This window comes from Gopherus flavomarginatus, chromosome 14, assembly GCF_025201925.1.
Source record: "Gopherus flavomarginatus isolate rGopFla2 chromosome 14, rGopFla2.mat.asm, whole genome shotgun sequence".
In the NCBI taxonomy this organism is placed as follows: Eukaryota; Metazoa; Chordata; order Testudines; family Testudinidae; genus Gopherus; species Gopherus flavomarginatus.
In genome coordinates this window covers 38979866-39004858 of record NC_066630.1, presented here as the reverse complement: position 1 = coordinate 39004858, position 24993 = coordinate 38979866, and the positions used below count along the sequence as shown (strand labels likewise).

Genomic DNA, 24993 nt, shown 5'->3' with positions numbered 1-24993 from the left:
TAGCCAGGACACAGCAGTCATTAGGAAGCCTGGTGCTGCTGGGCAGGGCAGGGGCAAGGTGGGGAGTGCAGGCTGGCCCTGGGACCTGGGTCATCACACCCCACCCCCAGCGCGTGTGTGAAGTCCCTGCAACGGTGGGGAGTTTCCCTAGTAGGCAGGTCTCACTCCTCCGGTGGACAGGGGGCTCCCAGCATCTGGCGGCTGCTCTCACAGACACGGATGGAGGTGCCACTAGCCTGGCTGGTACCTGCACAACCAGCCCCACATCCCATGTGCTGCGTCTGTGCGCGCTCCCACGGGAGCCAGGCACGGGAGCGAGCTGACCGGAGCACACCCCCAGGGGACCAGTATGTCTATTGTGCCAGTGAGCCAAGGCCTGCAGCAGGATTGGAGCTGGATCCCTGCCCCCAAGTGTTCACGGGCCCCAGGAGGAAGGGGGCTGAGATGAGACCTTGCAGCCTGGCTCCTTGTCACTCGGGAAGGGGCAGGGGGGGGAAGGGTCTGGACATGACCAGGCAGCGGCAAGGTGGCGCTGCCTAGATGTGAGGGGCAGGATGCTTGCTGGGGGTGGCACACCGCCCCTCTGGGCTGCATGGCATGCACCAGGCACACGGGACCTGCGTACCTGCTGGGGGTGGCACACCGCCCCTCCGGGCTGCCTGGCACACACCAGGCACACGGGACCTGCATACCAGCTGGGGGTGGCACACCACCCCTCCGGGCTGCCTAGCACGCACCAGGCACACGGGACCTGCATACCAGCTGGGGGTGGCACACCACCCCTCCGGGCTGCCTGGCACGCACCAGGCACACGGGACCTGCATACCAGCTGGGGGTGGCACACCACCCCTCCGGGCTGCCTGGCATGCACCGGGCACACGGGACCTGCGTACCTGCTGGGGGTGGAACACCGCCCCTCTGGGCTGGGGAAGGCCTGCGTACCTGCTGGGGGTGGCACACGGGACCTGCATACCTGCTGGAGGTGGCTCTGGACTGAGTTGGCCTCCCCCTGGAATGGCTTCGGCGAGGATGTCAAGTCGCTCCTTGGACATCGCAGATAACCTCTCCTTTTGGGATGAAGCCAGGTTTTCCAAGAAGCGAGCTCTGCAAAAGAGAGTTGAATGTCTGCGACCAGCCGCATGCAGCCGGGCCCAAGGCCACACTGCACATGTCTAGCAGAGGCAGTCGTGTCCCGGGACAGCACTGCTTTCATGCCTGGCACCCTCTGCCTCTTGGGTCAGAGCACGCACCGCACCTCACAGTACGTGGAGCCATGTGTGTCTCAGGCCAGTACCCTACAGCCACCCAGGTCCAGCAGCCTTCCCTTCCTGCCGCCAGGATGGCCTGGCCAGACCTCCAAGCGCGCCCTGGTGTCCCCAGCTCCTCCTTCCCACACTGGGGCAGAGAAAACCCAGGAGTCCCGCTCAGCTCTGACACACCCTGGAAATCACCCCACTGCCCCCTCTGACACTCCCGGCCCCTTTACGCAATGGGTAGGCCCCCCACAAAAGCTGCCAACACGCATGGTGCAGTCTTCCTGCCTAGGGATTCAAATAGTCCCCAGGGCCGGGGTCACACTGCAGTTCCCAGCTAAAATCCTGCTGCCTTCGCTCCCCACCCATGTGTGCAGCACCATGGCAGGCTGCTATGTGCTACTGGCAGCTGCCACCCACAGCCCAGAGGCGGACGCATTCTGGCCGTGGGGAAAGCAGGCATGCGAGAGGCCAGTGGGGAGATGGGAAGAGCTTCAGAGTTAAGGTGGCTGAGTGTGCTGAAGGTAGTTTAACAGAGCAGGGACTCTCCCTTCGTCTGGTGTTCTGGGTCAACAACCCCGTCTTCTCCGGACAGGCTGGAGAAATTACCCAGGAAAATGTTCAACAGGGGGCAGTTCAAAGACGTTAAAAATGGCTCCCCTCAGGTTTCCGGGGCTCCCTGGCCATTACATGGGCTTGCTTTAAATCTCAGCCTTGGGGGTAGCTAGGAATGTAACAAAACCCAGGGCACAGGCTAACTGAAAACAAGGGAGCCAGTTCCCATAGGGCCTGCGGATCCTGCTGCCTCAGAACTCGCTGCGAAATGTGCCACTTGCCGCAGAATTATGCTCCAGAAACCCAACTTTGATTTCAGAGGAAGAAGCTGCCCCTAGCCCTAGTGGTTGTGACGTCACCCTGAGACCTGGGAAACAGGTGCAGCTCCATTGCTGTCTCCCCAGTCTGCCTTCAGCCTGAAACAAATGCTCAGCCTGGAGAGACACCCCTTCCCCTCACTGCAGAGCTAAGAATTGAACAGTCATCATTAGGGCTCAGAGTTAACTACTTTACTGCTGATCGTATTAGCAAGAGATACCCAGTTAATGTGTGCATCTCTCAGTCCCAAACTGACTCTCTGGTGCCAAAAGTGCCAGCAAAAATCGTCTCCAGCTTCCCTGACAACGTCTGAGCCCTATGCTGTTCGGGCAAACCTCTGCAGCACACTCAGAATGGAAAACGGGGTGGCTAGGCAAAATGAGCAATCATCCTGCTTGAGAGCCCGGGGCTGCTGGTCAGACCAACCGATTCCCTGTCTGAAGTAAGCCATGACAATCTGACGTCTGCCGTGGAAAGGAACCCACCGCAGTGCTGTGGCTGGCACACAGCAGCACTGAAGGACCCAGGGGCCTCGCCGCAGAGCCTATGCCTGGCTGGCCTGGACGCCCGTGCCGGCTCTCCCTACTATTCAGTAGGTCGGTTTCTGCTGACGCCATGAGAGCTGCCTGATTCGAAGGCAATGCGAAGGGATACAATCTATTCACAGCACTGTACACCAGCCCTTGTGGTGCGGCTCGCCCCTACAGACGTAGGCGCCTGGCTCCCCAAAGCTCTGGAGTCCCGCCAGGCAAGCACCTGCCCTGGCAGAGACTCTCACAGACTCTCTGCAACCAGGGGCCCCAGACAGGTAAGGGCCCCTATAGAACTCTGTAGGGCTCTAGCTCCGAAAGCCACTGGCTTCTGGCACTGCCCAGGGAGCCCGGACACCCAGAAAGGTTGAAACACTAAAAATCTTCCAGCACACGTTGGGCTTGAAGCTTGCAGCTTCCCAAGCTAATGTGCTCTGAGAAACTAGGCAGGGCTGGAGGGTCCTCCTAGGGCTGGGACCAATGTGTGTCTGTCGCTCGCTGTGGGTTACCCCCAAAGCACGCTGGAGGTAATCAAGGAAACCAATCTCCCCTCTTTCCACAGCCCAACTCCTCTGCTCTGGAGGACACAGCCCCTGCCCTGGCACCGCTCCATCCAAGCCAGGCTCTGACAGGCGCTGTCCCGCAGCTCGGTGGAGGGAAGTGCAGCCACACATGCCTTGGGAAGGCAGATGTGTGGGAGCCAATCAGCCCCCCAGCTTCCCTGACCCATGTGACATTTGCCCTAGAGAACAACACCTGAGCCCTGCTCCGCTCCGGGGGCATCTAGGCCTGGCTCCAGCAGGACCCAAGGCACATCTAAAGATGTGCCCACATCTGTACTTACTCAAACTTCCTCAGAACAGGCTTGTCCCCACGCAAAGGGGGGCTCTCCTCTCGCCTGAGAGAAAAGAGCAGTTAGCACCGCTGCCCAGCGTGGCCCGGCCCATGCTTTCTGCATGCTTTCCACACAGCAGCCGCCTCTCAGCTCCACTCCGTCGGCGCCCTGCGTCAGGGCAGCCCCTGGGGCTCCAGCCTGAGCACAAATGGCACAGCACACTCAGAGCGAATGGCACCGCCCTCCTGTGCTGCCAGCCCCTGCTCTCCCCAGTGCTCTCCAGGCCAATCCATCTACAGGCACATCTGGGCTGCAGGCGACAGCTCCACCTCAGGGCGACATACAGCACCAGTTCTGACCGAGCTAGCGCGCAAGGAGCAGCGTGAGGGTCTTGCTGCTCAGGTATGTGTGGAGTATCTGAGCTGGCACTGTACTGGGGCAGGCAGCCCCTCCTGCTGCTCACGGCGACAGTATTTGACCAGGCTTGCCTGATCAGAGCAAGCATGGGGACCTGAGAATCACATCCCCAGCGCCAGTGTGGACGTACCCTAAGGGCATGTCTACACTGCAAGCCAAGCCCAGGGTTTGAACTCAGCCTCCATCTGAAACCGCCTTCCACCTACACACAAACCGAGCAACACCAGAGTCCCATAAGGGGGCAGAGTCCAAGCCAGGACCTGGGGTCCGACCCCTATTGCTTTGCAGGGGAGACGCAGCCCCACTGGACTTGTGTTCTGGGCATCTGCCAAAAATATCCCACAGCTTGATTTTCCTTGTCTGCTTGGCAGTCACGTTTTCCCCGCACTGCACCACGAGCAAAAGCTGGGCAGCCTGGGATACGAGTGGCTGGACACGGGCCTGCATAATGCAGTCAAGATGCTGGAGCCCCAACTTGGGACCCAACCTCTCCTCACCTGGGGTTACAAACGAGTGTAGATGCTGAAGCCCTAGGTTAGCAAACCCCAGCTCTGCTACGTCGTGTTCTATGGATCCTGGGCTAACTCGCAGTGTAGACATATCCTACATCTGTCACCACAATCGGAGCTCCCCGCTGCCGCTCTGAGCCTCTTGTCCAGCCCAGGGACATTCCCCGGCCGCTGCATGGGGCCCACTTCTGCATGCCAGACTACAGCAGACTGGGAAAATCCCTGCCGTGCAGCAGCCCTGGCCAACTGACAACCATGCCTGGAGAAGCGAGATCCACTAACTATGGGACCAACTGGCACTTGCACTCAGAGATGAGGGGCTCAGCACCCCGTGTGTCCTCCTCCTGCCTCCCAGGCCAGCCGACAGCCCCCTGTGCACAGTGTACACTGGTCACTCGACAGGCTGCCATCATCAGTCTCGTTGTCCCCTCCCTCAGCAGAGGTGCCCCCCCCCATAACAACCGTTACAGGAGCAGCCGTGGCGAAGGTCACTGGGGCAAGGAATGGGGTTCCACGCATGGACCAGTCCTTTGCGAGGGCTTGTGGAGGGGTGGGGGGTTGCCACCCTTCCCACACCCACACCCACCACGCTTCCAGAGGGCGTCCCGGCAGCCATTTTGGAGGGCAGCCATTTTCACACCCAGTTTGGCGGCCACCACACACGAGCTGTCAATTAACACAGCCGGCCTCCAGCCACGCACAGCAGCCTCTGGAATGCGGGTTCTAGTGACGCCCTGGGGCAGGCCCAGCTGCTGAACCCGATGCCTGAACCCTCAAGGGCACCCAGCTATAACCAGTCACCTCCCCGCTCCCCTCCATCCAGGCACAGAACAAGGGGCCAGCCCAAATGGACAGCACGAGGGACTCTCACAGAGACCCCAACTCCGAGGATGGTGCTGTCAGCCCAGCAGTCAGAGTGCACAGCTCAGGCCTCACTCAGGGATGGGCCTGAACCAGGTCGCGCCGCACGCTCCAGCAGTGAGCTAGCCAGTCACTCGCCGCCTGCTCTGCGCACCATGTCTGGCGTGACGGCTGACTAAGAACCAACATGCTGGCAAGGGGAAGTGGGGCAGAGTGCACGGTGCTCCGCTGGCCCTCAAGGTTGCAGAGAGAGGACAGGGGCAGAGGGGGGAAGTGCTGCAGAGACAAGCCGAGGGGTTTCCTGCGTTGTTGCGGAGGTGCCTGGACAAGCTAAGCAACGAGAGGAGGTCTCTGGTCCCAGCCTAGGATAATGCCTCATGTGGCTGGCTCAGTGATCAGGGAAGATGGGACCTTGATTGCCGAGTGGAACGTAGATCCCAGCCCAGCGAAGGAGTCTCAGGAAGTGCTGCCCGGCAACGCAAAGCATATAATGAGGACAGAATCGTGTGACCAGCAATCAGAGGAGACCCAGGCCTGGAAGCAGCAGATGGAGCCTCATGCAAGCAAACCCCAGTGCAGCGCCCACGCTCCAGCCTAATGGAGCGCAGGGAGAGGTGGCCTGGACAGAGCAGCCACAGGCAGGGAGAGGAAACTAGCCAGCAGCACGCGAGAGGAGCATGCCGGGAAGGGTCACATGCACACGCATGCAGCCTCCGTGTCACTTACCAAACAGGGGCAGTTTGGTGAAGTCTGAAAAAGGAAAGAAAGTTTAGGCAGAGGAGAATCAGTGCTGAGAGAAGGAGCAGAGAGCGTGAGAGCTGGAGCTAGAGATGCCACCCATCCACTTGGGGCAAGCCTGCCTCATCTGAGCCCAAGGGGGTACTGCCAGCAGAGGAGTGGACAGGCCATTCCCATGGTGCTGGCTGGGATCCCAGTATTCACAGAGACCCCACTCTGTGGGGGGAGGATGCTGGCTGCATGCCAGAGGGCCTTCCCCCTTTGGGAGGGTACTGATCACCCACTAGACTCCTCCACCCAGCTGAGCAGGACACAGGGGCAACAGCTGGAAACCCCGTCCCAGCAGTGTGCTGTCTCCACGGGGTACGTCAGAATGCCGTCCCCCTCACGCAGTGCTGCCCCCTCCTGCTGGCCCATCCGCTACACACCCCTCCTGCACACCAGGACAGCTTCCCTCCACACAGCTCCCAAGGAACCCCGCTCCTCCATGGGGGGGGGGGGGGGGCTGGCTGGCTCTCGAGCCCTAGGAACCATTCCAGACCCACAACCGGCCTTCCCCGTCACACAAAGCCCTTCTTGCGCAGCCTGGGGGCCCAGGCATCCCCAGAAGGATGGGCTGTCGATGGGCTCCCCCTGGACCCCCACAGGAAGGGCCCGGGGGCTAAGCAGCGCCACCGACCCACTGCCTGAAACACACCCAGAGCGCCTGAGACCATGGATCAGCCTCAGCTCAGGTCAGCGTGCGGACGTCTACACTGCAAAGGAAACCCCTGCCACCAAGTCTGAGACCCAGCGAGGGGAAAGGGTCTCAGAGCCCACGTGGGAACATCCACACCGCTGGTTTCGGTTCCACAGCGCCAGCCTGAGTTACTGGACCTGGGTGCTCAGACTCATTGCTGCGGTGGTTCATTTATTTTGCTGTGTAGACGCATTCTGGCGTATCTCTGCTGAGACGGGATGGAACAGGGAGTGGGGAAGGAAGAGGGGTCTCTGCCTCAGTCCCTCTGGCCTCGTGGTGCCCCCTCAGACTCGCGTTACCTCAGTGTCCTGCCCAGAGCCTCCCCCAGGCCTGTCTCGCACTGTACCCCAGCAGGAAGGGTTCCCCAGGGCCAGCACACACTCCTCAGTTCCCGCCAAGTTGAGGAAACTCACTTGAAAACGCTCCTCTCCCCCAGGCTGGGGTGCTCCCTCTCCTCCGGGGAGGCCGACGCAGACAGCCGCACATTGGACGTGCTGTTGTAAACACTCTCGAAGCAGGGCCTGAAACGGCAGCAGCGCAGACTCAACCTACACCCCACAAGCCAGTCCCCCTTTGCAGGCATGCAGCCAGCAGGGCCTGGCACGCACCGAGAGGTGCTCTTCCTTTTACGTTTCAATGGATCACACACAGCACCCCATCATTCACCTGCAGGGGGCACACACGGAGACTCGGGGCCTTGCCGCAGACACTTCATCCAGGGTGCCCACCCAGGCCAAGCGCCCGGACAGGAGCCCTGCAGGTCCAGCCCTGAGGAGTGGGGGATGGAGCAGATCACAGCTTGCCACATGAAGATCCCTGGCTGGGCACGCCCAGCCCACTGCCCCAGGTCTGCCCCAGCCTCTGCAGTACCACTCAAACCCTTCATCAGCACAGAACAGTCCTGCCCCAAACACCCAAGGCTTCGCGGTGGGCACGGAAACCCAGCTCTGTTCCTACACACTGCACACAGCTACTGGCCAGCCTGCCTATCCCTGCCGAATGCCCAGTACTCACGGAGCTGGGCTGCTCTCCGTCACCGTCTTGGCAGTGGGTTCCCTCGGGGGGCTGGAGGGCTCAGGCAGCTTGTTGTCCTCCACGGCTGGGCTTGGGGAGCTTGCACCGGCTCCAGCATCCACGTTGCCACCCAAGGAGCGCCGGCCCCGCCGGTTCTCGTCTGTTTTCCTCCGCTCCTTGCGCGCCCCCGGCGCCAGCTCTTCCACTCCATCTTCGTGTTTGAGCGAGCTCTGCGGAGAGCAGCACGTGGGCAGAGCGTGTCTACCAGCCGCCGTAGGGCCGTTACCCCATGCGCTCACAGAGTTCCCTATGCCCACCGGGCTCAGCTGTTGCCTGCCTGCCTCTGCTCACCTGACCTATTCCGTCTCCACGGCGTTAACCACACAACAGATTTCTAGCCCTCACGGCTATGGAAATAGCCTCCCAGCTTCAAACAAACGTGAACCAAGGCTGCCTTCTCTGCCTGAACCTGCTGACAGCCTGAACCAACAGCTCCAAGAGGCATGAATACCCCCAGCACCCATCAGCCGCACCGGGGAGCGACTAACATGTAACGTCACACAGGATGCTGATTGTGACAATGGGGGGGGGGGGGGGTTCAGCTACTGCAGCCTCAGCACATCCCTCCTGTGACCCAGAGACCTTCTCCATCCCCTCTGTGGGCTGGGGAGGTGGGGCCTGGATCACGCCCGGCTGGGAGGAGATACAACATTGCTGCTTGGGGCAGTGATCCCAGGCTCATCGAGAAGCAGTGAGATTTCCACCAGGCCATTCAGGAGCCTAAGCGCTTGGAGGCTTGGACATGCTGGCGGTCAGCAGAACAAGGCCTGTCCCAACAGCCCAGTGACCTGCCCAGCCCCAGAGAGGCTGGAGCAACTGTCAGTACCTGGAAGATCCTCACCTTCCGGTGCAACTTCCAGGGCATCTCCCTGCAAGCAGGATGCTCCCGTAGGTGTGGCCAGGGCAATCCCAGAACCCCCTGAGTAAGGAGGGGGAGGTGAGGGAAGTCCTTCCAAGCCCCTGGCCTGCACCCGAGGGAAGGGGAGATGGAGAGGCAGGCGGCTGCAGCCCATGGAAAGGGGAAATGCACTCACTTCATAGATTGCAAACTGCTGCTTCACGTCAGGATCCAGGCCCTTGTTGTGCATGTGGCGCTGCACAATGCGCTCCATCCCCTGCTGCTCCAGGCAGTCTGTCACATCATAGAACGAGTCCTGGTCCGGGAGGGCTGCCAGCGTCTGAGCAACACCAAGGGGACGCAGTCAGGCCAGCCTGCGCCACAGGGGCTAGCAGGCCTCTTGCCCACACCTCCCCGCCCAGGCACCAGAGTGGGACTGCACAGGTGAAGAGCAGAGGTGGGAGGAAGGAGCAACATTGGGGGCCACTCCCAGGCATGCACAAAACCTGCTCCATACCACAGCCGCCAGCTGCTTGTTCTTTGCCCTCTGAGCAGCCAGGGGGTCGGTGGGATGTGCCGTGCTGCGGCCGCTCTGCCTCGCGGTACTGACCTTGTTAATAAGTGTCATTGCGAACACCAGCAGCTCTGTGTCAGCCCCATTGCGCTCCTCTAAGATTGCAACCAGGTTGGACCATGGATACGCACCTAGGAAACAGGAAACACCACAAGCCTGGCAAACAGGGTCCCTTAGCAGGCAGGCTTCCTCCTTGTGATTGGTGCCCCCTATCAGCCAGCAGCCAGGCAGATCGGCCCACTTCTGGACTCCCTCCCCCAGCCCTCCCCCCTGAGGAAGCGTCAGAGCCCCCCACCAGCTCATTACATTGCACCTCCCATGGAGAGTTTTGCGCCTGAGACCCAGGACTCAGAGCTGCAGCCTGCTGGCGCCCAGGGAGGTGAGAGCTCCAAAAGGGGATCCTATGTTAACAGATCCACCGAGAGCCTCCGAGTGGGGCTTACTGCCATGTGAGGACAGTAGCCGGACCCACTGGTCCAGCCAGCACGCCGCACACTAAGTGTTGGGGAGACAATGAACATGGGAATTCTGGTAATACTTTTGAGAGTCTGGTGCGCCTCAGTTTCCCTCTGTGCTTCGTACTACTGTGTGCTGAGTGTAATGCATGGGAGTCAGCAGGGAGCTGTCTGGGGTGATAAGAAGGGGTCACTAAGGCCTGGCTGGGATCAACCCACATCAATGGAAGACCTGACAGAGACAGTGGAAACCCCAATGACTGAACAATCGACCCCTGTCCGTGGGCGGCTCCCGGCCTGGAGCACGGGTGCGCTCCACAAGGTCCTGAGGCAGGAGGACAACGGGCAGAGGTGGCAGCAGGGGGTGCTAAGAACTGGGCTCTCACCTGGGACTGACACAAGGAGGAACAGAGAAGGGGAAAGGAAACCTACAGCATCATGGTTCAAGCGAGGCCCGGGGCTGGCCAGGATGGACGACATCTTGACCTTTGCTTCTCTCTGCTAACCTGAGGGCTTCCCCATGCTATCTTCTGCATGACTATAGCCCCAGCTGCCTGGTGTCACAGGCTGAGGTGCTTCAAACTCTGAGGAGGGTGAAAGTCTCTGGCCAGGCATTTATCTCAGCTGGCATTGCTAGGCAGAGCTCATGGGGGAAGCGAGAGAGGCTGCGTGGCCTGCCCTTGCAGGGACCCTTGGGGGCTGGCACACTGAGGGGGTTCCTCTTGGGGACTGATTAATAGTTGGGGTGCTGCACCCCTCCTCCGGCTCCATGACAGGGAGCCTGGGGGCACACATGTAACAGAGGGGAGAAGCTCTCCCATTCCAGCCAGGTTCCTCATGCTGCTGCCCACCCTCCTTGCTCTTATAGCGCTGGGGGCTCACAGACTTCGCTGCTGCAGAGCATGGGGGCTGGAGCGATACTGCTCCGTTCCTTCTCCTCCAAGAGCCCAGAACAGCTTGGGGAGCTATTCTCCATCCCCAGGGCTCCACGTGTGTGGGAGGCTGCTGCTGCCACAGCAGTCTCCACCCCACGCCCTGGACCCTTGCTGCGAGAGCTCGGCTCTCCTCCCCAGAGCCCAGCGCAGACAAGTTCAGAGAGCCCAGTGGACCAAGAGGGAACAGCAGCAGAGAAACCCACAGCTGCCTGCCTGTCCCGCCCCAGCAGGACACTGCAGCGTGCTCTCCGTGGGGCTGGCCTGAGAATGGCCGCAAGCCCCCGGGAGCTGCCAGCCCCTGCAGCATGCCACCTCAGGCTGGAACCTGGCTCTCTGCCAGCCAGTTCAGACCAAGGTGTTCTCTGGGAAGGCCCTGCATCCCTCTGCCGCCTTCAGGACACGCACGGTCCTGGTGTGACGGGAGGTGCTCAAGCACCATCTGTTACCAGAGACCCAGCACAGCCTGCACCATGGAGATACAACCTGCAGAAGGAGGATCCCTACACAACCTTTATTCCCCTTCTCCTCTGTCTTCACGGCAGAGTTAACCCGGGCTCTAACCGGGGTGTCGCCCCTTCCATCCCCCTCTCACTCCAGTGTGCTGCTGCTGTAAACCCAGGCTAGCTGGCCTGGCTGTAGCTCGAGCTCAAATTCTGCCTTCGCTGGGGCTGGTCACAGGCCCACTTCACAGAGAGGACCCAGGCTAAGCCACGTGACTGCTGACAGTCCTCCACCTTTCCCAGAATTCCCCCCACGTGCCCAGGACAGACACGTTCCCCCACCATTCCCTGGGAAGGAACATCTCACTCACTGCAGCGTGAAGCAGCCTGGGACGTGCCCCAGAAGTCCCAGCGCCACACAGGTGAGTGTGGCACCAGTGCGGACCGGGTAACTGGAGCCTGGCGGTGCAGTGTGGCGGCTCACGCCCTGGTGCCAATCACAGGGCACACTCATCACTGGGACATCTGAAGAAGTGGGGTTTTTACCCACAAAAGCTTATGCCCAAATAAATCTGTTAGTCTCTAAGGTGCCACCAGACTCCTTGACTTTACCACTGGGACAGACCCTTCAATACCCTGACCTGCCACCAGAGGTCGTTGAAGCACCACACGCAGCACTGGCAGCTTCCTTTCCAGCCTGAGACACTGCCCCTAGCCTGGGGCATCCCTGCCTAGTCACCCTCCGCAGGATGTAGCTGGGCAGCACTTTGACCTCTTCCTGCCCACAGGCCCATCCCGCCGCCCTTGGGGGTCACAGTCCTACCCAGAGCCTGGGCACGGCTCGCCAGGGCAGGGGCCAGCTGCTGCAGCAGCACGGGTGCGTGTTGCTGGGGAAGGTGGCATGCCCCGGGAAGAGAGACGGCTCTCAGGACATGCAGGCAGGAGGCTGCAGAGTTACAGTGGCAGGTTTCCTGTCTCCTGGCAGCTGTCTTCTAAAAGAACAACCCAGCCCCCGGCCTGCCAAGGCTCAGGCTAGATGGGGAGCTCACAGGCCGGGCAGCCAGGAGAGAGGACTGCTGCCCCAAGGGCCGGCTCTGGGCAGAGAGCACACCGAGACAGGGCAGCAGGGTGGGCCGAGGCCGGGGAGGGAATGGTGGGAAGGCAGCAAGTTTCCATCTGAAGCACAGAGCTGCTGCTGAGCCTCCAGAACATCACAGTGCTACGCAGCCGCTGGGCCTCCTCTACCGGCTCAGCCAGCGTGCAGCCTGATGGGACGTTTATAGCCGAGCCTTCTGAATCGCATGCACCCAAATCCCTGCCGCAGGAGCATGAGGGTTTGGGTACCAGCCACGCCCCATGCCCCTGGCCTGCCTTCCAGTGCTGGCCTGGGCAGCGTGCAGGGCCCGAGTGCGACCGAGTCTCTCTGATGACAGTGTGTGCTGTTACTGTGAAGGAGGGGGCCTGCGGAGACCCATCCAGGGCACCTCTATTTCAATCCCGAGTGTTTGCACACTGCAGCTCACAGCCTGTCAGGCGGCTTCCCCCAGGCACGGGAGGTTGCCAGGCTCACCTCTAGCCTGCTCCACCGTGTTGACAGCCTGGATGAGGAGCTGGGCATTGGACTCCGTGTACTCCACGAACACCAGCAGCAGCTTCAGCGCCGTTTTCACCACCAGGCGGTACTGGGGAGGCAGAGGGGCGAATTAAAGGGGTGGCGAGTGAGGAGCTCACTGTTCCGCACCCGATTCCCAGAAAGCAGAGCCAACAGCAGCTACCCGGGTCCTGGTGCAGAGGGGAGAGGTCCGGTCCCAGCACACAATGCTCTGGGTGCCAGACAGGCTGTTGCAGGTCAAGATCAGGACCACACTTCGGCCAGCAAGCTGTGCCGCACAGAGAACAAACTCCAAGGGCTGGTGCCGGCTGGAGCAGAAGCAGCCCCTAGACTGAGCTAGCGCTTCTAGCCCTTGCTGTGTCTTTGTCTTTTGTTAGTCTCTAGGATGTCACAAGGACTCCTCGTTGTTTTTGCTGATACAGACTAACACGGCTACTTCTCTGAAACCTGCCAGGCGGCTCTGCCAAGTGGCCTGAGGGAGGCCAGCCTTGTTCACAGCCCCTCTCTGCCTGCGGTTGGGCACATTTTGTCCCTGCAGTGTCAAACTCCACTCACAGCAGGAAATGAGGGCACCTCTACAGCTTCTGGTTCAAAGAGAAAGGCCCCTAAAGGGACCCCCTTTACCAGAATCCTTTAGGTAGGTAGGAAACGACCGAGTGCCGGCGAGCCCTCCTGAGCACGCTGTTCAAACACACCAAGTGGGGTAATGGAAGTTATTAGCTGAAAGTGGAGGTTCTTCGAGACATGGGGTCCCTATCGGTATCCTACATGTGGGTACATGAGCACCACACACGCGAGTCCAGAATGTCTTCAGAGCCATGGCCGCTGACCCACACTTGTGCAGTAATTCTGCTCACGAGCCTGACCGTGGGTGCAAGAGGCAGGGCAGGTCAATGCTGCTCTGGGTGGATGCGAAGCAGAGGGGACGGAGTGAGGAATATAGATAGGGACCACACTTCTCAAAGAAGCGCCAGTTACAGTAAGTAACCACCACTACTACTTCGAGGGCTGGCCCCTAGGTGTATTGCACAAGCAGGGCTCAGAGCAAAGGGTGCGAGGAAGCTGGCAGCAGAGGTGCTGCCGCCCCTGTGGCGGCCTCCGCTCTTGCTGACAGTTTGAGCACAGTGCGACATGAAAGCACGGACGGAACTCCACGTCGACACCCTGCAGATGTCCGAGAAGGATGACAGGGAGGCAGCTTGTGCCCACACGGAGCGAGCTGTGATACGCCCACGAGGGGGAAGCTTTGCTGTTTTGTAGCATTCTAAGATGCCTCCTGAAACTGACTTAGAAACCCTTTGTGAGGATACGGCTTGTCCTCACAACCTTTCTGCCATGGATAAATGGCACGTCCACAGTATCAAGCTGAAAACTGCCACCATTTAGCCAGGTAGCAGAGCCTAGTAGAATCCTTCCTGCTTTGGGTCAGGAGTGGAGACTGCAGGTAGGGGAGGAAGATATCCTCTGATGTTACAAAGGTCACCGTAGGACCTGGAATCCAAGGAGTTCCAGTAGAAATGCCTGAAGGGCCCGGTTTGTCTGACACAGCCAGACAGTCTTTACATAGACGAGGTGGTACTGACAATGTCCCCTGGGCCTGGGTCACAGAGGGGCCGCATAGCCTCCTCCATCAGGAGCTTTTTCAGTCGGAGCTCCAGTTCTGGGCAGAAGGATTTACACACCCGGCACTTGGCAGAGACACGTGCCTCACCCAGACAGCACGGGCACCAGTGATGCTCATCGCTGATGGAGAAGGAGCGAGGGCAGGAGACGCAGTTCCTGAATCCCAGGTCTCAGGCCCTGCGGCAGTGAGAGGGAACTGGAGAGGCGTTGACCCGCACTGCCTCTTGTATCATCGGTCGGAAGCATGAGGCGAGCTGCTGCGCATGTGCGGGTCTATGGACACTGCTTTGAAGAAATGCCGGTGCATGGCGCATACATGCCCACGTGTGAAACACAGCTAGGGACCATCACTCAGAGGAGATCTGCTCTGGAATACGTGTGCACACAGCCACCATAGCGTGATGTCGGTAGGTATATAGATAATAAGACCCCAAACATGGCCCAGGGCAGAGCATTGCTTAACCTGCCCTCAGCAAGCATGTGCAGAGCCCAGCTGGACGGGAAGCGAGGCACAGGCCTGGCACTGGGGGTGAGCGAGCAGGCAGGTTACCCACGCAGAGAGGATTCAGAGCAGGGAGTGCAGGAGCACTCAGCAGCCCCACCTCCTAGCACACTCTTCGTGGAAAGTGCAATGCCACTGCATGGAAAGCCCTGTCCTTGACAAATCCCAGCTGCAATAAAGCAGCAGGAAGTAGAGGCTGGGAGCAGGCAGCAATGGCCCAGTGCAAACGGGTGCAGCTGCGGCGGGGCATGCTTGCTGTTTCACTCACCAAGCTCCCGCAGAGCGTGTAGAGCCACTGCACGGTCTCGTTGTGCGCGATCACGCCCAACATCCCGTCCACGAACAGCATGACCTGGCTCAGCGCTGTGAGGGAAAGAGCAGTACGACACATGGCTAGAAAGGGTTAAACAGCTTGCACAATAAATAACCCTTAAAATACACATGGGGAGAGAATGTTTGTGTTTTTGTGTATTTACATAGGTGTGAGCAGGGTCAACAACATAATCAACAGTCCCTGTCTGTGCTGTATTCTGATATTCAGAGGTCAAAAGAACATCTGATCACTTAAATGAATTGTAAACATGGGATATCTCGGTATTCATCTCTTTTTGAAATGTATTGTGAATGGTGAAGGAACAAGCAAATGGCCTTATGTTAATTTGTATAGCTAAGTACCAGGGAGGGACATTCTTCAAAGTCATCCTAATGACCTTTTGTTCCCAGAGAAACTCCCAACTTGTCAAAAGACAAGAAATTATATAAAAGATCCTTTGGTCCTGATTCTCTCATCTCAGATCTGCTTAGACTCCGTCAGGGGAAGATTGAATCGCAAGACTGAGGTCACAGCTATGCTGGTACGCCCTGAATGTGATATTTGGACATTGGACTATAACCTATGAACTGAATTCTACAGGAACTCCCCAGAGCAGTCCTCCCCCTCCAGCTGGGACTCCCACACCCCCATATGTGTGTATCTGGGCCACTGGGGTTCAAGGTCCAAAATCTCCCCTCCCCCACAACCAGGGGTTCCAGAATAGCAGGCAAGTGGCTCTGGGACCTGCCAGGAGGCAGGTCAGAGGGCCAGTCCCGTCACCAACCTCGCAGGATGTAGTTCTGGTAGTTCTGGTCGGCCTCCGCCCCTACTTTGATCAAGCATGTCAGCCCCTCCAAGTTCACGAACTCCGGCACCAGGTCTTTATCCTCCTGCAGCACAAACCAGAGATCCCACTGATCTGCCCGCAGGGGTGCACACCCCAAAGTCATGGCTTCAGGGGGACACGAAGCTGGAACAGGCCCTAGCCATACCCCCACTAAGGCAGGGATGGGGCAAACAGGGCAAGACTGACAGAGAAGGGGTTGGGGGTCAGGAGAGCCCAAGGGCTGCCCATACCCCACAGCTAGGGGAGGTGTGGTCTGACAAGGGGCCAGTGCCGGTGGTGCCTGTGCTGTACCTGAGGGGGGGAGCCAGCTGGGGGGGGTGAAGGGGCCAGTGCCGGCGGTGCCTGTGCTGTACCCGAGGGCGGGGAGCCGGCTGGGGGGTGAAGGGGCCAGTGCCGGCAGTGCCCATGCTGTACCCGAGGGGGGGAGCCGGCTGGGGGTGAAGGGGCCAGTGTCGGCGGTACATGTGCTGTACCCAAGGGCGGGGAGCCAGCTGGGGGTGAAGGGGCCAGTGCCGGCAGTGCCCGTGCTGTACCCGAGGGGGGGGAAGCCGGCTGGGGGGTGAAGGGGCCAGTGCCGGCAGTGCCCATGCTGTACCCCAGGGGGGGAGCCGGCTGGGGGTGAAGGGGCCAGTGCCGGCAGTGCCCGTACTGTACCTAGGGCCCTTTGTTTTCAGTTTTTATTTTATTTAATTTTTCTTAAGAATGTATCTGTGTTTACCACCACCACAACCAAAACAGGGGGAAAAATCAGTCCAAAAAACCAAACAAAATATCCATTTCTCTGGGTAAATATCAGGGGGTTATTTTGGTGGATGGAAAGACGGGAAAAAAGTATTCAGAAAATTAATGCTCTGAATTCCATTCATCAGTGTGGTTTGCTGCAGAACTAAAACAGAACTCAGAGCACAACACTGCCGCTCCTGAGTTTAGGAAAACAATCTCTCTAATCCCTAAATAAAACTTCTCAGCTGAACGAACAGTTTACTGGTGTAGAATTTAAATATTTATAGGCTAATAGTTTTCATTTAGTAATTAGGCCACATCATTTGCAGCGCATACACTCAACTTCACCCTTTTTCCTGTTTTTCTTTAAATTTATTATTTTCAAATGCTCCCTTGTGTTCCGCAATGTAGCCTGACACAGAGTTTTGTTTTCTTTCCATTTTCGTGTGTCAAATCTTTAAACCATTATCTGCTAACAGCTTGAAATATGTATGTGGTGGGTGTGAGATTCAGCAGGCATTCAAATGCACATGCACTTCAGAGTCTGCCTGTGTGCTTGTTTGTTTATTGTGCGTCTCTTCTAAACTAATACAGAGCATCACTTCGCCAGGCAGCTGTGCACAGACCCACAGACTAATGCATTGTCGTAATTACATTTCATAAGACGTGTTTGTATTTTCCTAATAAAGCAAGTTATTTTTTATATATTTGAATGACACAAAAGTAGGGTGAAAATCAGAAAAAAATGAATAATACTTTTTGTAAAATGTGGGAATTTTTCTGTAAAAATCAATTTAAACTGAAAACGAAGAGGCTTAGCTATACCCTGTGGTGGGGGGAAGGACCATGCTGGCTGGCCTGTGCTGTACCCCATGGAAAAAGGAGGGGGTGTGGCAAGGGGGAAGGTAGCAGTGCCGGCAGTGCCTGTGCTGTGCCCTATGGGGAAGGGGAGGCTGAGGGGAAAGTGGGCAGTGCTGGTGGTGCCTGTGCTGTGCCCTATGGGGGGAATTGAGGGAGAAGGGGGCAGTGCCTGTGTTGTGCCCTGTGGGGAAGGGGGTTTGGGGGGCAAGGGGGCAGTGCTGGCAGTGCCTGGGCTGTGCTCTATGGGGGAGGGGGGCTGAGGGGGAAAGGGGCAATGCTGGCAGTGCCTGGGCTATACCCCACAGGTCACTGCTGGGTGAGAAGCTGTGGGACAGCAGGGTGCTGCAGAGATTGAGAGGTGAGGCTCAAGACACCAGCCCAAATCTACAGCCCCCCATGGTGCAGGGGCTGGGTTAACAAACCCATACTACCTCTTCTGGCTTTGGGCCAGAGCTCCTGCTCCCCTGGTGCTAAGCCCTGCAGCTCCCTCAGTGCGGAACTGGGGGCAGCGGGAATCGGGCATGGGGGGAAGGCAGGATACATGGGAGCTGGGCTGATGGGATCCCCCAGCATCACTTAACGCCACAGGCTTTCCATGACCAGCTGCCCCCCTGGAGCCTGCACAGCACATGGCCCTGGGCACAGGCCCACAGGGCCTGAGGTCACTGGGCTGTGGGGCGAGCCAGGGCCCACAGAGGGGCTGGGGGTACATACCTGAAAGAGCTGCTTGAGGGAGAAGAGGGAGCGTCTCAGCTCCGGCCCCTGGGAGTTGTACAGCTTCTCTGGAAGGGAAGCAGACACAGCCGCTGCATTAGAGGGGTGGGGGACATGGACCCTGGAGCATCCTCCAGCAATGGGGAAAAGCCATGAACCCTCCCCGCTGGAGCAGAGGGGGACAGCGCACGCTGGCCAAGCCCTACGCTCAGTGCCAGGGCTCAGCTGGGCTCTCTCCCTTTGTAGAGGGGACAGAGGGGGGCTGGTGTCACTCACGTGACTTTCACCTTGGGGCAGTGATCGAAGCAGGGGACACCCCCCTCCCCTGGATGGAAAGAGTGTGACACAGACAGGCTGGGGCACTGTGCCTGCCAGGCTGGCTGCCCATACTGATGTGCGGGCCAGAGGCCGCTGCACTCGGGACTGAACCACCCAGGGCCCGAGGGGTGCCTGTGCCGGAATGAGGCTTCGAGGGCTCCAGCTGGCAGACTGCCCGGCTCTGCCCAGCAGGACAGCCCTGCTTCCAGGCCTAGCCCTGCGCCTGCCACCTACCGCAATGGCCAGTTCGGCCCATTTGCCCCCCAGTACAGGCGGATGCCCCTCAGCTGACTCCCAAGGGGTCCCAGGCACACATCTCCTCCCCTCGGGGTGGTGGCAAGAGAAGCTGCCAGCTGGGACTCTGGGCTGCTGCAGCCCGGAGGAGGTGAGGAGGGGTTGGGACAAGGTTCCTTGGCTTCCTCGTGCAGAGGTCTGCATGCTGTGGTAACTCCTCATCTCGCGGCCCAGAGGGTTTGTGCTGAGCCTGAATGCTAGGCAGCACTGTGCGCTCCAGGAGGAGTTAGCACAGAGCTCAAGAAACCTTCAAGCAACTGAGCTGGGGCCGGCTTGGAACCAGTTCCCGCCAGGGGAGGCTCCGGATCCCATTCTCTGCCCCACAGAGCTAGGCCTGTGTCCCGCTTCCTGAGCCGGTCCATTCCCCACACCCCAGTGAGGGAGGTTCTCTGCTTTCTATAGCCTGCAGCCCTCGGGAGTCAGGCGGCACCTGCCATGCGAGAACCCCTGCAGAGTGAAACACACTCAGGCCAAGCATCACCATGAGATCACCCACCCTGCTCCTGGGGGCAGCCAGACAGGGACGAGATGCCAGCCCAGGGCACAGTTAGACACCATACGTAGGAAATGACCCAATTGTGAAACCAGGGCTAACAAACACTTCCAGCTGCAGTGGATGCTTTGAGGAGACTGATGCAGATTCTGCACTCCTGCTGGGGAGCCTGACCGCACCCCCAGACAGCTTACAACAGGCCTTCACAACTCGTAAAGCAGCGACGGCCACATTACTCCAAAGAAAACAGCTGAGGGCCGAAACCCCCGGCCCCGCGGAAACACCGCCCCCAGGACCTCCCGGCCCCGCGGAAACTCCCTGCCCCAACACCACCCAGCCCTGCAGAAACAAAACCTCCTTCCCCAGCGCTGCCCCACCAAAACAGCTGTGGGCCAAAAAGGAAGGTTGGGGGTGGGGAGGTGATACTTGATTTTAAATCAACCAGGGGCTCCCAGCTGTAGAGATGGCTGGGAGCTGTCAGGGGCAAATTAAAGGGCCCGGGGCTCTGACGGCTGGGGGAACCCGGAGCTTTGCGGGGCTGGGGCAGGGATTTAAAGGGCCCAGAGCTCCTGCTGCTGAGGGGAGCCCGAGCCCTTTAAATCCCAGCCCCAGCCCATCCGCTGGAGCCGCGGCTGGGATTCAAAGGGCTCTGAGCTGCCCCTGGCAGCGGGGAGCCCTGAGCCCTTTAAATCTCAGCCACCGCCAGGAATCTCTGCAGGTAGTCCAGAGCCCTTTGATTCCTGGCAGCAGCTGGCATTTAAAGGGCTCTGGGCTCCCCGCTGCTGCGGGCAGCCCAGAGACCTTTGATTCCCCACTGCGGGCCGCACAGTGAGCCTGGCTTACAGCATGGCTTGCATGGACAGCGCCCTCTACCCCCCAGCTGAGGGGGTGTGCAAGGAGAAGCTATGCTGTGCTCTTGCCCTGGCAACAAACAGCCAGAAAGCGTTCGACATCACAACCGCCTAAGAACTGAATTGTCCTCATAAGCTCCAGAGCCACCACCTCCTCCCAGCCCAGCGTTCCCTGTACCTACTCCCTGAGCTCCAGACCCACAGACTGCACCCCGGTACACCTGCTGTTTAATTTGACCTTACTACTGATCACTTCGTTTGAGCCTCTGTTTAAAATTTATTTCTATCAAAAACCTAAGCTGTGAGCAGCTTTTCCATTAAACGTTTCCCAAAAAGCAGTAATTACCCTGACAGATAAATAACTTCAAAGGCACGTTTCAAAGTTCTAAGAACGATGCTTAAGCCGTTTACAACATTTTTTAAACAACTTAATGATTATAATCTTTAGAAACATCTGCACCTTTAAGGCAAAATTGTGGTGCAATTTGTTTTGACGTTCCGTGAGATATACATGACAGCAGTTTGTCATACACAGAATTGCAGCAACGTAAAGCAAGTTTTTCTTTCTTTTTATTTTTTTTTAAATAAAGGCTTTAATACTTAAATTTAAGTGAGGGATAGAAAGAGATTTGATGTCTTTTATAACAGGGGTTGAAGTATTTTTTAACATGGTTTAAAGCAAGATTTGTTATATTCTTTTAGTGGTAAAAATTGTGTCTGAGTTCCGTTTATATAGACAATATGCCAGGGGCGGCCAAACTTACTAACCGCCTGAGTCGCTATGTCAATCTTCAAAAGTTCAAGAGCTGGGGCACGGCTGCTGGGGCTTGGGACTTCAGCCCCATGGGAGGTGCCAGCCAGGGCTCAGGGCTCCCTGAAGGCCTAAGGCCGCGGGGCAGAAGCCAGAGGCGACATGTGACGGAGGGACATGTGGGGTCACGTGCCCCTCCCAGATTTTTGCCAAGGTTTGCTGGTCCTACTTGGTCATGTGGTGTCACCAGGCCTCCTTGCTTTTGCTGCTGCCTCTCCCCACGGAGCTAAAGCAGCAGCCCCATCCTGCAGCCTTGGAGGGGTGGGGGCGGTGACTGAAGCTCTTGGGGGGCCCACACCTTTCAGTTGTACCCCCCACTCTCAGCAGGCACCAGTTGTCTCTGGCAGAAGCCCCTAACCCCACCACCCAGCTGCAGGGCAGAAGCCTTGAGCCTCCCCCCAGTTTGGTAGGTGGAGAACATGGTGGGGAGAATAGGGGGCCCTGCACTTTAACCGTAAAAGAGCAGCATGCGGCTCACAAGGCACAGTCCCGCTCCCCGCAATATGTTAACGAACTTTTGGAGGAATGGGGAACTCTCGTGTGGGATCTAAGATTTTTGCGGGTGGGACTGGGATAAAAACGCAAGAAACAACCGGGGAGCAGATGGTAGTGGGATTACAAACAATAGTCCCACGCAGGACTCTAAGCCAGAGTGCACGATCCTTCCCCCAGCAGCAAGCTGCACTTGAGCTATGAATCTCCCCTGTAGAGGTGCACATGCCCCTCTCCCCCTTGGCTCCTAACCCAGGACGCTAAGACAAGAGCTCCCTCCCTCCATTCTTAACTGCTACTTTCAGCTTGGAGCAGGCGTGGAAAAGTCCCCTGGGCTGAAAGGCCCCTGCTCAGTCTCAGTCCTGAGGTGAGTTTGCTCCGTTTGGGAAGGCCCCGCGAAGCTCCTGGAGCCCCTGCTGTGTCTCCTCCCCTGAGCACTAAGAGGAGCCCGTGGCCACCGGGGCCTGTTGTCAGCCTTGGGGTCTGGGGGAAGCAGACACGTGGGCTAGCAGCCAGGGAACAGCTACAGCCCAGCAATGGCGGGTTATCTGGAACTTGCCAATTTCCTGTTTTCTTTTTGCATAACAATGCTATAAATATCTCCCCTGGCTTCCTACTCAGAGAAGAAACAGGAACTCTGATGAGAGGCATGGCCTCTTGCTCTCCTCTGGCCCACAGCCCAAGATAGCTAGCCCTGCTGGCTTCCCCCCGGGGCAGTCCGAGAGGGCGGGCTCTTTCCATCCAGCTGGAAGGTGACACTCCTAGGACACAATGGCAGAATCCCAGGTGACAGCCCATCAGGGCTTAGTGTCTTGGGCTGTGCCAGGGGTCAGCCTGCCCATCACAGCAGCACTAGCACTTTGCCAACACAGTTTCTGCTGGGCACCCACTCCCGCAGACGGAAGGCACCGCAGAAAATCAAGCACATGTCTGCTCTCACCACAGAGGGTCCATGTCATGGTTGCAGGACACAGATAGACAGTGCAGACAGCTAAAGCCAGGCAGCACAGGATCTGCCACATCACGTCAGACACTGCTCTGTCTGGTCTGCTATACCACCTCCTGGAGTGATCAGCGACTCATGTGCCTGAGAAAGGTGAAAACCTCTCCTGCCACACCTGGCAAGCTGTACAGTTCTGTACATGGGACAGGTTCCTTCCTGACCCTTGGCACAATCAGCTCATGTCCTGCAGCATGAGATATGATTGCCCCTCTTAGCTCCCAGAGTGACGGATCAGCAGCACAAGGCTCAATGTCTTATGGAGATGAGAGCACAGGAAGAACAGGTGCAGATCTGCACGCCGTATGGAGCGAGTCCCTGGACAATCCTTTCTGTGCTCCAAGAGAAAGGTGCACTCCCCTTCACCCCCCTCTTCTGGAGTCCCTGCAAGAGAGCACCACTGGATAGCCCTTCCCGAGCAAGAGCCCTCAGATTCTCACACCCACCCAAGAGGCGGCTTTCCTGCCCCGGCCCCTTCTCCCTCTGAGACCTGCTGCTGTCTTTACACAGCTGAGAGACAAACTAGGGATATAGGTGAAAAATGTCTCTTCCCTGCAGTCAGTCAGTGTGGGAGGAACACTGGACACACAGGAGGTCGGGCCAGGTGATGGCAGACAGGTATGTCCAAGGTAACATGAACTGGCAGAGAGCATCTACCTCCCCCTGCACCACACCCAGGGCCACCCTTAGGCATACAAGGCTGGGTAGGGCACCCGAAAATCTAGGGCACCATTGGGTCTTAGTGTCCACCCTCCTGCCTTTTCCTATCCCTATTTTGACCCTTCATAGAATCACAGACTATCAGGGTTGGAGGGGACCTCATGAGGTCATCTAGTCCCACTCCCTGCTGAAAGCAGGACCAATCCCCAGACAGATTTTTACCCCAGTTCCCTCAATGGCCCCCTCAAGGATTGAACTCACAACCTTGGGTTTAGCAGGACAGTGCCTAAACCACTGAGCTGTCCCTCCCCAGCTTCCTATAGGCTCCCACCACAGCTGGCTGCTGCAGCCTCCCTAGTCTTCCTCCAGAGGGGATCTAGTACTTAAAAGTGAAAAATCCTCCAGCCTGCCAGACCTATTAGCACAACATTGACACTGTTAGAGAGCCATTCAAGGGGTAACGGAGCCATTTAAAGGCATTTGTCAACCCCTAGGTATAGACTGCCTGAATTTACTGACAAACAGTTGTGCATCACTGTCATGTTTACTCAGAACATGTTAGTCTGCAGGACCTTAGTTTAAAATTTGTTTTAAAAATATTTCATCAGTGTGTTAGAGAAGATGATAAAATCACATCTCTAAAAACCCCTTGCATAGATTTTTAGATGCACAATCTGAGTATTTAGCTTTAGCCTTAAATGCATGGATCTTCAGACATATTGTTTTTAAAATAAATCCTTCAAAAGACCCCCCCTTACCTAAAATACACATGCGAGCCTGGGCTGCACCGGGCATTGGGACATCAGTTTAATAATACTGCAGAGGGCCCCATAAATCCTAAGGATGGCCCTGACCACACCCTGTGCATAGATGGGCTCAACTTGCAGGGGCCTCCAGGGACAGGGGAGCAGCACTGCCCTGGGGCACAGGAGTTCCGCACAGGGGGAGTAATAAGGGGGAACAGAAAACAGCCCAAAGCTGTTGACACTGAGAAACAGCCTCACCCCCTGTGCTCTGTAGAGCCAGGCCTGCTTCCTTCACACATGCAGCAGAGCGTGAGAGGGGTTAGAGATCTGGATGGGGTTTACATATGTCACGGAGTGTGGGGGAGTCCGGCCCTGCACCCCTCTTCCTGGGACCCACAGTGACTCTTAGCCAGCCAGTAAAACAGAAGGTTTATTGGACAACAGGAACACAGGTTACAGCAGAGCTTGCAGGCACAGTCAGGACCCATCCACCGAGTCCTTCTGGGCTTTCAGGGTGCTTGGATCCTAGCTAGGATACCCTGAATTCCACCCACACAGCCCCAAGCCCAAACTCCAACTGCTTCCCTCCTGCCGCTCCCTTCCTTTGTTCCCCTTCCCGGGCAAAGGTGTTTGACCTTTCCCCTCCCTTACCTAGCTCAGGTTACAGGCCCTGGCATCGTCCATCCCCTAAAGTCCTCCCCTGCTCTCCCACTCCCCACACAGACAGTCCCTACTGCATCACATCTCTCCCCCCTTCGAGACTGAACTGAGCGGGGTCACTCTGCCCAGTGACCTGGGGAAGTTCAGGGCCCCCTCTCCGGGACAACGCATCCGCTGTCAGGTTGGCACTTCCTTTCACATGGACCACGTCCATGTCATAGTCCTGCAGGAGCAGGCTCCACCTCAGGAGCTTGGCGTTGGCTCCTTTCATCTGGTGCAGCCAGGTCAGGGGAGAGTGGTCGGTGTACACGGTGAAGTGTCGCCCAAAGAGATATGGCTCTAGTTTCTTAAGGGCCCACACCATGGCCAGGCATTCCTTCTCGATGGCTGCGTAGCTTTGTT

At 57.9% G+C, this 24993-nt stretch overlaps 1 protein-coding gene across 2 annotated transcripts in view; it reads right to left on the bottom strand.

Annotated features, from left to right (window-relative positions):
* The window catches only part of FHOD1 (formin homology 2 domain containing 1), a 68315-nt gene that overhangs the window by 13194 nt on the left and 30128 nt on the right, over positions 1-24993 (bottom strand). The window contains exons 4-14 of one of the 2 annotated variants that reach the window (XM_050923148.1): positions 18267-18334; positions 15906-16011; positions 15077-15171; positions 12642-12753; positions 9278-9372; positions 8864-9007; positions 7770-7999; positions 7169-7276; positions 6005-6028; positions 3501-3554; positions 974-1104 (exon numbers count right to left, since the gene is read on the bottom strand). In XM_050923148.1, the coding sequence (XP_050779105.1) occupies positions 974-1104; positions 3501-3554; positions 6005-6028; positions 7169-7276; positions 7770-7999; positions 8864-9007; positions 9278-9372; positions 12642-12753; positions 15077-15171; positions 15906-16011; positions 18267-18334 (1167 nt within the window). The remainder of the gene's footprint in view (positions 1-973; positions 1105-3500; positions 3555-6004; positions 6029-7168; positions 7277-7769; positions 8000-8863; positions 9008-9277; positions 9373-12641; positions 12754-15076; positions 15172-15905; positions 16012-18266; positions 18335-24993) is intronic. The other variant, XM_050923149.1, reaches the window with a different exon arrangement.